General features: G+C 41.9%; 1 protein-coding gene across 1 annotated transcript in view; it reads right to left on the reverse strand.

The window, feature by feature from the left end:
• The window catches only part of cacna1ha (calcium channel, voltage-dependent, T type, alpha 1H subunit a), a 234478-nt gene extending 225929 nt beyond the window's left edge, over positions 1–8549 (reverse strand). Inside the window, exons 1-2 of the mRNA XM_063219242.1 lie at positions 8264–8549; positions 7426–7754 (exon numbers count right to left, since the gene is read on the reverse strand). Coding sequence (XP_063075312.1) covers positions 7426–7730 — 305 coding nt within the window. The 5' untranslated portion in view covers positions 7731–7754; positions 8264–8549. The remainder of the gene's footprint in view (positions 1–7425; positions 7755–8263) is intronic.
• Between the last annotated feature and the right edge of the window lie 6451 nt (positions 8550–15000).

Below are 15000 nucleotides of genomic sequence, written 5' to 3' on the forward strand. Positions count from 1 at the left end.
TGGGAATAAATCAAGGTGTGCTGAAGTCTATTTCACCACGCCTTACACAATCAAATCAATACTTAGTGAGGTCCAGCCCATCTTATGGGAGTAGGGGTGGGTGGCCTGACACACGAGAAATATATCAATTGTATAAGGCCGGTGTGGATGAGGGATTTCAGAGAACTTGGTAGCGACTGGCGGTGGTTTGCGAATGTACTTCTTCTGTTCCCTGTTCTTCAGGCCCAGCCATAAGGCTATATTTCCAAAGGCACTCCAACGGCAACCTTTTTTCCCCATTTGTTTCTCCACTTTTTTAACCAAGACATCATGTTGAGTCTCTTTTTTCACATCAACGTCAGTGCACACATACACGCACACACACACATACACGCACGCACACACACACACTCCTCGCCATTATATATCACATTATATATAGCATTATATATAACTGATAAGATAAGATGATAAGAAGATGAGATAAAACTTAATTGTCTGTTTGCACAGACATTTGTGTTGCATGACACTTTTCCACAATCCAAACTGAAGGCTGGTGGTCATAACCTTAATTTAAAAAGTGTTACAGTCCAGGTTTAGTGCAGGTCCAAACCAATAAAGACCATTTTAATTTTAGGCCAACTTGACAAACAGTAACACTCCTTGTCCAGGTTGCTTTGGGGTCAACCATCTGCTGTATCATCTCATAGTTTTAAGTGGGGATGATACACCCCGCCTTGTGACTCAGACACCCAGTCGCAGGTGTCTCACTGACAAAGCAATCATGAGCCTCACTGCTGGCATAGCACAGATACAGCCTTGAAATGCAGACAAACACTCAGTAACTTACGTATACACACAACATTACAGACACACATACACATGCCCACAAATGAACAACAGCAGTGATCATGAATCTTAAAACGTGAAGGTGTGCGCAGAATTGTGGAGAAACAGTCAGGGACACTAGCTTCTAACTGGGGCTGCCTCAAGCCCAACAAAGATAAATATTGCAGCCAAATCTTCCATCTATATAGTGTCTCCTTCCTGCAAACAAGGGAACACAGCCATGCCTTGGCCTGTGTCGGCAGGATGCCAGCCACTTGTGGGTTTTGGTAGCAACTAAGGTAGCTACCAATGGCCGCACAGTTATCGAACCCCGCTAAGTAACCATCGTTTGCCTACTGCAAATATGACCTAATATAGAAAGTCATCCGGGTACTGTTTGCCTTCTGGTTGAAAGCCTACTAGGGTTTTCAGATATACTACATAGGCACTTCCTTATTTTTGCCTTCTACATAGGCAGTAGATACTTGCAGATGCACCGCAAGTGAGATTCAGAGTGCGCCAAAACATGTCCAAAGGCTAACCCCTTAGTGTAGTGTTTAATGTATACATTCAGAGTGAGCCAGCTGTGAGTGAATGATATTTAGTGGGGAAAATTCCAAAATGTATGCTTTCTTCAAAATACTGCCCCAACCAGAGCAAAGCAAACAGAGAGCCACTTTGAAGGGGAGCGTTAATGGCATTTTATGAGAAATAGTAAAACATTTTGCCTTTCTTTAAACTGGTAGCAGCATATTGTTGCATAACGTACCATACACTGTAGCATGGTTGCATATTGTAGCATAGTGCACTGTAGCGTAACAAAGAGAGCCCTTCGAGTTAGACAGGAATTAAGACAAGAAATGCCTCTGAAGTGTGATCAGGCTCAACCAGCAAGATGATTGGTGCGCTGTACAGCTTCTCTCATTAGTTCCACACCGTTTCTCTAAACACTCTCTAAACAGTTGGCCTACGGATACAGCAGTCTTGCTTCACAAAGAGATTAGTCAAAAATATCAAACACTGAGTCTAATCAGTGTGTTTATCTGCTATCGGCTCTCTCACAAAATAGGGACACTCCCAATTATGCCGCAGAAGCTGATCTTTCCTCCGGCTAAATGGCATTCACACCAACACCAACAACAACTATCTGTGACTGCAAACAGAAGTGAAAGGTTTGTCCCAGTCTGAGGAAGATCCAACATGAGGACTGAATCGTTACCTTGAAAATAGGTAATAAAATATACTTTTGGCTAGGGCTGCAATGATACACTTAACTCACGATTCGGTTTGTATCACAATTTATGACCTAAGGTTCGATACTACCCAAGGTTTTTAAATGTATCTTTGTACATAAATCAATTTGCTTTTTTCACATTGGTCAGTCAATTGTTTTCTGAACTGCCAGAACTCTGAAAGTGTCTTCTTGCACTGCAATACGGTATTGTGACTCTGCGTATCGCGATTTCTCGGTTCCATGCAATATTGTTACAGCCATACTTTTGGCTCATTCAACCAGTAGCCTGAGCAAACCCCTCTCACATTACTCACTATAGGGAGTGCAGTTTGCACTGGATTTGTCCTGATGTGTAAAGGTACAGCCATCACAGGACTGGCCATATACTGCATACAATTTTAAAGGCTGGTTTGTATATTTTAGGCACAGTTAAACATCACCCCTTCGTCTGGGCTGGGAATACAATGATTGTGGTAGAGCTCATCTTTGCCTGTGCCAGTTGTGTCTTGGGTCAGGTAAAGCAAACAAAAAACTGAGGCAGTAAATGTGAATGCTGGAAAGTAATTCTGGTCTGTAAGTTATTTCCTACAGATCATGGATTAGGTTTGACAGTTTTGCTGACAATGGTTTGTTTGTGGTCAGTGACATGGAAAGTGGTTTGTGAGACACTGCAGCTTTCAATCCTGATGCTCTCAAAACTATTAGCGTCATCAGGGAAAATACATGATAAAAATCAATATCTGAAAATGAATAATACAATGCCTTTGTTGTTTTCAAAATATGCATAGAGTATGTTTAATTCAAACGTTTACAACAGAAAATTATGGTTAATAATAATATAACGTTTGTGAAATTATGGTGGTGCAAAAATGAGTACACCCCAGAGTGATGCCAAATTGTTTTCAACCAAACTGGCAATGGATGGTTGAATGACTGCAGATCTGGTGTCATACTTAATAACTCATCTCTTTAGAAAATCATCAGTGGCCAAAATATCACAATAACCAAGGACTTGGACACCTTTGCATTGAGCACAACATCTATTCATGCTTCCATCAATGAAACCAGCAGCACTCATGCAACCCCACATAAAGGGCACTATCTATGTTTCAATGTGGGCATCACACATTTTCCTTGATATTCTTCATCTTAAAGGTACACTGTGCAGGAAATGGTCAAAAAAGGTACTGCAACTATGCTGCTCATTGAAACTGTGTCGCCTATTGCCAAATTTGACCTTTTCATGAAAGTTTACAAAGTAATAAACTAATATTTTCTAGTTTGGCCCAAGTACAGTCATTTTTGCAGCTTAAAATGGCTATTTCTGGAAATTAAAAATGGCGGACCATGGAGAAGATCCCCCTTTTCATGTATGAAAAGTGCAATTTTTCCAGTCATAATGAATACTTAGAATTTGATGGTGGGGTAAGTATTCATGAAAAAGGTAACATTAGTGAATGGGCAGCATGAATTCTGGAAATAAACAACTAAAAATCTCACACAGTGTCCCTTTAACAACACCTTAGTTTTGAGACCATCCATTCTAAAAAGATTGATCTTGAATTCGTCACTCCACAGTATATAGTCCCAGTCGCCTTAGAATGAATCAGCCCTAGATCATTCGAAACTCTAAATGCATTCCTCCTCAGTGTGGTGCATCATGTCATAGGAAATAATCAACTAGATTTCTATTCCATTTCCTTAAATAACTGTAGTGAACTTGCACACCAACTTTCTTCAATCATTCTCATCAACAAATGCTCCTCTTGAGGTGTTAAAGCCTGTAGCCCAACTGGACGTCTCTGTGAGACGGTTGCAGATCCGTCTATCCTAATGTTTTGGATCACTTTATTAATAGGGTGTTTTGAATGATAATTAAAGCTTTAATGCTCTTCTCATAACATTGACCTTTCTGGTGTAAAACAAAGCATTTTCTTGCCGTTTCTAATCCATGTGGTGACATTTCTCAGGTCTCTTGTCCTTTCTCGTCCATGTCATGACATGGCCTACAGCAGGATATGGGAAGGGATTTACTCTACTCAACACCAATTTTCTAGTGGAAAGCGGTGGATAATCACCTTACACTGAAAGAATGCTTGTTCCTTTAAAAAATATATATGTAGCTTCTCTCTGAGGCTTTCACTGGGTTGTACTCATTTCTACACCACCCAAATTTGCTTAAAAATGAAACATATGTAATAAGTGATATTATAGTAATATACCTTTTATTTTATGCTGTACATTCAACATATATTGTAGTAAACTAGTCATTGCTGAGAGTACTTGCCATCATGTCTGCCTTGAAGAAATAAAATTAGATGTGAAAGAATTAACAGCCTGAATGGTTGCACTTGTCTACTTGAAGTAAACTATACGTAACAATGGAACATAAGTCTACAATACTTTGCACTTAAAACTAGTCAGTTTAAGAGTCAACTGCCATGCCTCTCTGATCTGACAGTAGGTCAGTTTGCTGTGAAAAGATGAGGTGGTTGATCTATCTTTAAGTGGCACAACCATTACACCTAGTGTGACCCAGATTATGGTACCGATAGCTCTTCTCGCCACACCTAAACCCATAAAACTGTTCCACCACCAAAGTCATGACGAACGGAATAATTCTATTGATTGAAAAAAATTCTAAGAGTATCTGCTAGCAAATGCTATATGTGGCCTACTGTTTCATGCTTAATTTCAGGCGCCATGCTTGATTTCAGCCCTGCTTGCCAACCCGACACACACACAGTGAAGGGACTATGTAATGACATTGTGTTATTATTATTATAGATTATGTCAGAATCATGAGGCAGTGGGAGGTGCTGCATGCTGGGAATGGTTTATGAAACTGGTGTGGATCGTGTCGGGAGTGACAAATGTCAAAGACCAGTGATTGAAACACTGACTCCAATCGTAATGTCATAATGGTCTGTTTGATTTGTTACGTCGGGTGTGTGCTTTCAGTAGAGAGTCTAGCATTTGCAGATGCTGTCTAAAAGATGCTCGCATAATAATGGACTTTGTAGTTTTATTGGCACAAATGTGTTTTTTTAAGATAAGAGAAGCTAGGCAGGGGCTAGCAAGAGAAAGAATCTCTATTTCTATCCTCCATGCTAAAGGCTGACTCTTTCAAACAGCTAATAAAAAGTATGCAATCATAATGAATGACAGCACACGACCCTCTCTCTCCCTCCATCATCAGAGAGATAAGCTGTCTTGTATGGCAATAGCCACGCAGTACCGTAGCAGAGAAGACACCAACTCTGGCTCAGCCGTCAATGTCTTATAGCGTATACACGCACACTGCACTGGTACACAAATTAGTCATCGTCCTCCATGCGTGTGCATGTGTATCGTGGGGATGGAGTGTTACGGTTCAGCACGTGCCTGTGGGTGGGTGAGCACTTATGGATGACTAATCAAAACATGGAAGAATCATCCACCCATCTCCCATACATCCCCCCCCACACACACACACACATACACATTCTATAGTCTGACTATACGTAGGCTATATACCCATGTCAAATATTTATCTACTTGTCTCAACAGTAGCCATGAATGCCAGGCAACAATCCATGCTGCCTTTTTACATCAAGATCCATGATCGTGCATGAAGAAAGAAAGAAAGAAAGAAAGAAAGAAAGAAAGAAAGAAAGAAAGAAAGAAAGAAAGAAAGAAAGAAAGAAAGAAAGAAAGAAAGAAAGGGTTAGCCTATTAATTTCTCCTGATAAGCATAAGAGTGTGGTGGTTCTCTGAAGACAGGAGAATTCATGGATACTTTATACACTATGTCCCACTTTCTCCAAAACGGCAGTGTCATGCTTTTTGGGACGCCGAACAAGAGCCAAAAAGTCACTTTCATAACTCTTGTATGACAAAAATAATTTCCAGTTGAGTGGCCAAAAAGCCATTTCCAAGTTTAAGGGGCCTGAAGGAAGAGGAAATGTAGAATATAAATGATCCGAACTGATGAATAATAATCTCCAGCACGGCTGTCTAGGTCTTTTGAACACCAGACAATCCCTAACAAAGTCTCCTACAGCAGACCAGAAAACGGTTAATTGTACAGGATTCCATACATCTGACCCATGGCAGAAAGTGAAATGTATAGGATATACCCATAGCTGCAGAAATGTAAGCCCGGTCACAAATGGACTTTGTGTTTTCCTAACACATGTTTAGGAGGAGTTGAGTGGGTTCCACCGAGTCACTAAGTGAGCACTGCAGTGCTGTTTTGACTGCAGGGTTTGTTTTGGCTGCAACAGCATTAGCAATTGTACCTCAAGGCTATTTAATTTGGCATTTTAAGCACCACAATCAAGTACCGTTTAACAACAGAGCTGTGAATAAAATATGCCATTGCACCACACACAATGCCATCATAGAACTGTCATATGTGTCATTTCACCAGTGCAAGAAAACCAACAAGAACCAACAGCTACTGTGCACATATCAAGAAGACATCTGTTGAAATTAATTTCCTCTGTTATCATTGGTTTAATGCATCTCCGTTCTTAAGTTGAATGATCCCTTCATAACAGTCTCTGTTGATGCATTTGCTCCGGTGACACAATACACATGCCATGCAACTGTGGGAGGACCATGAGTGGTTCAAAGGCAATGAGCTCTCGAGTAAAGCACTAATATCTAAATGCACAGATGAATGATAACCAAGCCAGAAGATACCAGAATATGTCTGAGCAGTGCATCCACTCAGCTGCAAGAGGCCAATTAATGCGTCAACCAAGCACAGATGACAAAATGGTGGAGCAGAAGCCTTACATGTAAGGGGCCATCATAACATCCTCTCAAGTTAATTGCCCATTCCCCTACCACAGCAGAAAACACTGCTGTGCTGTCAAAACATGAATTTCCTTGTTCCAGATCAATTTATGATGCTCTTAAAACTCCCAAAATCTGACTTCAGCTATGATTCAGCTGGGGATAGGTGTCTTGTCTCAGATGCTGTTTTTTTCCCACAGAACTCTTTTTTAGCCTACTGTTCAAAAGCCCTAAGGCTTCTTGGAGATAATATTGGCAACAGAAAATAAAACTTAAGTATGATAAATGATCTTGGATTTTTTAAATATTAGGCTATAAGAAAAGTTCATGATGAACCATACATCACGCATGACCACACACATGGCAGTACCACCTTACCTCTCAAGTCAGTGTGCTTGTTTGATATCAACATGTTGGGTCTTATTTAGCTCAATTTTCCAAATATTGTCCAAACAATGAAAAATGTATAGATGTCTTATCTGTGCACTCGCACACGCACGCAAACACACACACAGTCCCACTTCAAAGCCCACTGCTCTAAAAAAAATCCTCTGACCTCAGTAACCTCCAATTTAGGACCACCATCAATAAGCAAAGGATATGGATTACAAACCATTCGTAGACACCAGCTACGTGGTCGAGTGGTCTGTTTCATGCAGAAAAACACAACGGGGGCGAGAAGCGGGTAGGGAGGCTGCTCCTCATCATCCGACGCCAGATCCGGAGTTGGGTCGCGCCCGCTGGAACCCTGTGCCCGAGCCGACTCAGGGATCCATGTGCTGCCCCTCTCCTCCTCATCGCCTGTGTCTTCGCCCTGACCTGGCGCCCGGTACAAAGCCGAAATGGGTCCTCTCTCCCCCTCGTTCTCCAAGTGGTGAAAGTGCTCTCTTCCCTCGCCATCAGTCATGATAGAGCGTGTGGCAATGTTATCCTGCAATTGCAAGGAAACAGGGAAATTAAACATGGCTTTAAACAAACTATAACACACAGCGGTGTTTCGTTTCAGTTCAACGAGTTGACACATTAAAGCAAACCATGTCGGAAAACTACTTTGTGAGGGTTTATGTTTGGTAAACCCATATTTGACACTGCCTACAGTAAAATGGGAGTGATGCTGTGCGGTCAACCGCTGGTCTGAAGTAGCCTAAAAGATGCGATATGCTCGCAACACAATGGAATTGAACAACTTCTGTATTTCTCCCATGCGTAAAACAAAACAGTAGGCTATACGGAGATAAAACGTAGCCTACTGCGCCAGTCTGTAAACACAAGTTGGAGTAATGTATAAGAAATCTCTTCCTATTGTAGACAGACAACAATAGCATGCGGATGTCTAAATTCAGTCCGCTTGGAAAGTATGGAGCGCGCTGTATTGCGCGTAGAAATTCCAAAACAAGTAAATTGTAGTTGAACCAAAAAGTTCCTGATTTGAAAGCTCACCTTATAGTTAAGGAATTGGTAGTTCCCATAAGCATTTCCTGCACTTTCAGTGTACCGCAGGCAAATCCTTTCTGGGGAAGGTTCGGCTTTTGTAGCAATCCATACTGCCTACTCCCAGTGCATTTCCTTTAAAAGATTCAATAATCCGAATGAACCGCCAAAATGGATGATTTGAAGACCTTCCTTGTATGCCAAGAGCCACTATTTTATTGTACATTGAGACATCATGATTAATGTCCACCACTACACCAAGAAATATGCCAAGGCGGTTTTGCGCGTCCGTGTCGTTGGATGGTCTCTCAAGGTCTGACACGCCAAACTTCTGCTCTACCAGTAGCACTGAAACGTGACGTGGTTTCAGACGTACTCATATAACCTGCTACTTGCGCTGATATTTAGCGTATTTATATTGATAATGACTTACAGCTTCATCACCAGAACTATCTAGATATATTTATCACAGAATCTCCAGTCGTTACATCGTGTGTAAAGATAAGATGATGTCTCCACGAGCCATTATCTTGGAGAAGGCTTTGCCTAACCATTCTCTCTCATCACTGCGGTACCGTGTGATCTTGAGGTGCATTATTTCCAAGGCTTTTGCAAGTCACGTCTGGAACACCTTTTTACTTTTTTCTGTTTATGGAATAGCACGTAGCCTATTCAAACTTTATTAAAAACGTTTCTGTAACTAATGATGGCGTGTGAGACGCGTCGAGTTGTCGAAACTGGGGGAAACGATCTGAGTGCAATTTGGAAAGAAAACGTCATTTTCATTTAGGCTATCATTAATTAATTCCCATGAACATCGACATGAATGTCTGAGTTGGAGAAGAATTTCATAATGTCTTTGGAATGCAGTCGAGTTGTTGTTTTCATTTGTAGGTTAGATCATTTATCTTACTCTACCACAAAATGTTATCTTTCCTCTCCAAATATGAAGTGAAAATGTTTCACATTGGTCTCCAGATGTATTCAACCCTTTTCTCTGATGCCTTTTTCAATTCTGGTATGTGTTGACCACTCTCTAAGAATTTCATTTTGATAGATATTTTGGCAGTGATCTTCCCCTCTCTGCTAAGAGTTTTTAAAACAAAAGATAAGCCTAAACAAAGATGACTGTGAACAATAGATGGAAATCAAATAACAAATATGTCCAAGTAGTCTACATCCACACCAAGTGGGAATGAGGGGTGCTAGGGAAGAACAGAAAATACACATTTTCAAAAAAGCAGAAAGCAGCATAGCTTCAAGCAGCACTTTCTTTAAAGTTTCATTCCTTGTGGGGTCCATATGTTGTTCTGCTTCTGGACTGGTACATGTAAGTAAACAAAGCAAAATACCTTAACCAATGTGTTGGAGACATCCCCATGAAGACAACAGATGAGTATACATCCTGCCATCGCTTCTCATCGCAGATAGGCCCGTCGACGGGCCAATTCACTCTTTGCTGAAAACACTCAACTAGGCCTATAGGCTACTATACACCATAGCATAGCATGATAGTCAATGCAGAGAGTCTTAAGTAACTGATTAAGACTTTGTCATTACATTTTGATGACAATTAGGTTGTAGCTTGTAACAGCACCCTATGCTATGAGGTTAGACTGTCTTCTTACAGCAGCCTATAGCACCCTGGCCTATTATTATTTTTCCACATTTTTTATCTTTACTATTTTTATTTTTATTTTCCCCTCCCTGAATATTCCTGTGTTATTTGTGTCTTGAAATGTCCATGTGGGCATTTGTTTATTTGTGTATTTATGTAAGCAACTGGATACCTGAATTTCCCCCTGAGGATTAATAAAGTTACTCTACTCTACTCTACTCTACTCTACTCTATGCCTTTGCAAACATCATTCATATACAAGTAACCTATGACACCCACATGCACACATATCTATGTGATCATCAGAGTGTGGAAAATATCCAAAATGGTGGACTTGCAACACATAGCTAGTGAAACGCATTAGAGCTATTACCGTATATGTTTCCTCGCAATTGAACAAAAGGTCCATCATATGCCTAATTCAGTCTTCATTACAGAGCGATAGGAATATTAGCCAACATCCTGCCCCGGAGTAAGTGCCACATGTCTTGTGTTTTCTCAAGTTAAGTGCCTGACTTGAACATGACATAGAAATGTCCACGAGTGGAGAGCAGCCTTTTAAATCTGGTTCTGTGTAATCGCGTATAACCCAAAATGTCTCTCTGTGGTGTGTTTCACATCACTACACCACTTTCAAAACTGTCAAGGGGGGAGGTGCAGACTTTCTTCACGTTTCCAGATTAAACATGCTTGCCATTAACATGGAGGGGACCTGAAAATAAAGCTCCATCATTACCTATTCATTGAATAGCCGAGAACTTGGGACAATAGAGGGAAACCATCCTTCCTTGACGCAGACAGCTAAGCTAGTCATGTTTGTTGTATCGATTAAACGGAAGATAATTACAGTGTTCCTCACTGTAATTACAACTCCCAGACAGGTTACCAATGGTGCTCTGACCGCTTTAGTGGGGAAGAGGAGGAGACGCAAAGGTCATTTTTTGTGAAGGTTACTTGTATGACTGCTCATAATTAACCTACACTCTCTATACGTGATCGACAGGCACCTGGGTTGTTCGAAAGGTCAATACTGAAAAGATGCTAAAAAGGTTTTAGTTTTTTGTCATTCATGTCTGTTGTTGTTGTGTTTTGGGTTAGTGTAGATACATTGTTTTCCTTTTTTTAATAGTATTGTTATCATTATTGTTATTGTTATTATTATTATTAGTAGTAGTAGTAGTAGTAGTAGTAGTAGTAGTAGTAGTAATAATAATAATAATAATAATAATAATAATAATAATAATAATAATAATAATAATAATAATAATAATGTTGGTGCTTTTGAATTTGACAACATTTTGTTGAGCTATTTTGTGAGCTTGCTTTTGTTTTTTGCCATTATTGTAATTGTTGAGATTAGTGCAGGCTATTTGGCTGTGAGGGTAAAGAGAGCTGCAGGCTGCCCATTGATGCTTAGGTTGCTCTTGTCCCAGGGACAGGGCTGCTCAGGGCTACTCAGTTGGGCTGTGTGTTTGTGCTGACGGAGCAAACCATGGCCTCTAGGGCTGTGCCGTTACTCTAGCGGAAACGCCCACATATGCCCCCATCCCCTACCACCAGAAGCTCCACACACACACTACACACACATGCACGCACACACACATGCACTCATGCACTCATGCACGCACGCACTCATGCACACACGCACGCACTCATGCACGCACGCAAGCACACACACATGTATGCACGCACACACACACACACATACACACACGCTCACACGTGCACTTTTTGTGCACTTTTATAGGTCCTCCTGGAGTCCACGCACATGGCTAAGTGGCTCTCTGTTTCTTCCTAGAAGGACACATGGCGTTTCATGGAGTGGACCATGTCTAAGGAAAAAAAAAACAAGAAAAAAAATGTGATTTGTCAGAATGGAACCCGAAATCCATCCGAAATCCGTTTTACAGTTAAGTACACATGCACTGTACAAGGAAATGGATTCCACATTCAAAACACTGTACAGACATCAATGATAATACAGTATACAGTACTGTAGATATGTGTTTCTGGGGACTTAATCTCAGTATCCAATACACCTTGGGCAATATTTGTATGGTACTCAACAAAAGTTAGCTAAATTCACAATATCCACTTCTGAAGTCTTATATATATCATGGTTTAAAAAATTGTTTGGCCATGCTGCAACCAATATATCAGTTATTTTCTTGGGATGGAAAGTCAATGCTGTCCTGGATGTGCTGTGCATCCTGGAGACCTTGGGACATGAGGAATCCCCTTACTGTACTGTATGCTCTTATAGGAGAAGGAAGAGGGAAAAGGAGTGCAGAGTAGAAGAGTGGCTAGAGCAAGAGGAGAGGAAAGCAAAGCAAAGCAGAGGAAAGAAGGAGAAAGATGAGGAGAGGAGGGATGAGAGAAGGAGAGGAGAGGAGAGAAGAGAGGAGAATAGAGGAGGAGGACAGGACAGGCTTTCCCCCTGCTGTCCATGGAGCACGTGCACAGCACATAAAAGGAGGTGAAATATGTATTAACCAAATCTATTATTCAGGCAGCCAGCAAGGGGAAGGTGGGCGGACGGTCGTGTGCACGCACACACACACACACACACGCACACGCACACGCACACGCACACGCACACGCACACGCACACACAAACACACACACACACAGAAATGCAAGCTTCCATGACACGGTTAAGTAATCACATTAATTGGAATATCAAAAAAGAAGGCTGGGAAAAAATGTGTGTGTGTGTGTGTGTGTGTGTGTGTGTGTGTGTGTGTGTGTGTGTGTGTGTGTGTGTGTGTGTGTGTGTGTGTGTGTGTGTGTGTGTGTGTGTGTGTGTGTGTGTGTGTGTGTGTGTGTGTGTGTGTACATTGGTGTTTGTATTTGTGTATTGTGTATTTGTAATTGTGTATTTGTGTTTGTGTATTTGTTTGTGATGTGGTTGGGAGGACATTAAGAAATGAAATGGATGTGAATTCATCCCTGGCAGATGAGGCGAATGACTCTGGGTGGCTGGGTGGGTGGTGGCTGGGAGAAGAAGCTGCGTTGTAGTCACATCAGGGCCTTGCTCCTTCCTTCTCTTCCTCCTCTTTGTCCTCTTTCCCCTTCTTCTCCTCTCCTCCCTTCCTTACCCCTCTGAGTGGGACTCCTCTCTTCTCTCTCCTCCCTTCTTTGCTCCTCATCTTCTCTCCTCCTCTTCGACACTCCGGCAGATCGTTATTAACTGTGACATTTGCACGTGTGACACTGTTGGAGTTCTCATTACGACTGCGTTGGGCCCGGCTGGAACAAGCGAGAGTCATTGTTCAGTTCCTGAAAGAGGAGCAACTCAGAGCCACGGCACTGCGGTGTTAAGCGAAAGGTCAGCACCCATTTATTGTAGAGAGATGAAAAACAAATAATGATGTCGAGAAAAAAAAAAACGCTGGAAGTTAACGCAAAGAGATTTGAATCTTGAGTCATCCTCATTGACCTTTCATAAATTACATTTCCAATGATCGGACAGATGCAGTTTGCAGAGATGGTTTCTACTGAAAAAGGCCAACAAATGGTTATTGCATTTTGTCCATTAAGGGTGGAATAATAAAATCACAGTCACCAATGGGAATGTTTCTGCTTTTGCCATTAATATATGTCTTATTGTCTAATTATATCAGTTATTAGGTTAATAGGAATGTAAATGATTTAATATGCTGTGCAGTATGGCCAAATGTTGTTTATGCTATTTACCAGTAATCTGATTTTGCTAGAAATGTTACGTTTATGGGGTGCCGTGGTTCAGTTGACCAGGGACCCGGTTTGATTCCGGCCTGAGATTGTTTCCCGATCTTTCCCCCATCTCTCTCTACCAGTGCTTTCCTCTCACTCTCTCAGACTGACCTATTAGTAAAGGCATGAAAAACCCAAAAAGCATAACTTGATTATTAATGATTTTTGGTCCCCAGGGATTGTTTCCCCTACAGTATAGATGAAGGGCTGACAGAAAAGATACGTTGCTAATCTTCCTTTTCACTGTCTGGGAGGAGAACTAAGCGAAATCCGTGTTACAGTAACTTCATTAGTAATCTACTTTGTCCTTGACTGGTGTAGTGTAGTGTCTGGGTCTTCTGAAAGGTGCTTCTAAATGAATGAATAATTTTAGTTTACTGTCTGCTGTATACCATAATAACCATGTCACAGATGCCAGTATTACTGGTAGTTGACTAGTAGTGGGCGTTCAAGCTCAGGCCCCCAACCCCCTACTATTTGGCTCAGCAGAGGCCAGAGTGAAGCTCTAGTCTAAGGCCATGACGGTGACAACCCCCCAGTCGCTTACTCAGCTATACCCATTCCCCGCTAATTGCTGTCGAACAGGTGGGTCTGAGTGTTGACGACCAGCGGTCTCATCTGAGGCCTTGAGAAGGTTGTCTGCCTTCTGACTGACTGACTGGTCTGCTGGCTGAGCTGCCTGGCTCCCGGGTGGCAGACTAAGTGCTGCTGGTAGTGGTGGTGGTGGTGGTGGTGGTGGTGGTGGTTGGAGCTATTGGATGACAACGATGCAGCTGGTGAAGATCTAACAGTTGTGTAGCGAGGAGTAAAGCTTCTGTAATCTTCTCTCTGAGAGCTCTGGAAGCTGCACGAGAGAGGTTGGATTGGTGGGTGGATGGCGTGGTGGACAGAGTGGAAGGGTGATGGAATGGGAGGAGTTATCTCCACCACGGGTTACTATCCTTTTGTCTGTCTTCTCTCTCTCCTGTTTGTCTCTCTCCTCCTGATGGTCTTCAGTCTTCTATCAGGCGTCTCTGTTGGGATTGGGGCCAGTGAGGGCAGTTACGGTCATGTGTGGTTCATCTCCTCACTGCTCTACACTCTTCCACTCTGCACTTTTTTCACTGTCAATGGCCTTGTATTCACCCATAAATCCCTGTGTGTGTGTGTGTGTGTGTGTGTGTGTGTGTGTGTGTGTGTGTGTGTGTGCGTGCGTGCGTGCGTGCGTGCGTGCGTGCGTGTGTGTGTGTGTGTGTGTGTGTGTGTGTGTGGTTCTTCTCTTCTCTCCAAACATTGTTGTATTTTGCTACTTTTTTGTTGGTGAAAGTATTAAATGTCAGAAATTTTCAGAGCGGATGTTATGCATCGGTTGCTAGACCTGTCCAAAAGTCTCGGAGACAAACAGAGGTATATA

The sequence above is a fragment of the Engraulis encrasicolus genome, chromosome 2 (genome assembly GCF_034702125.1).
Source record: "Engraulis encrasicolus isolate BLACKSEA-1 chromosome 2, IST_EnEncr_1.0, whole genome shotgun sequence".
Taxonomy (NCBI): Eukaryota; Metazoa; Chordata; class Actinopteri; order Clupeiformes; family Engraulidae; genus Engraulis; species Engraulis encrasicolus.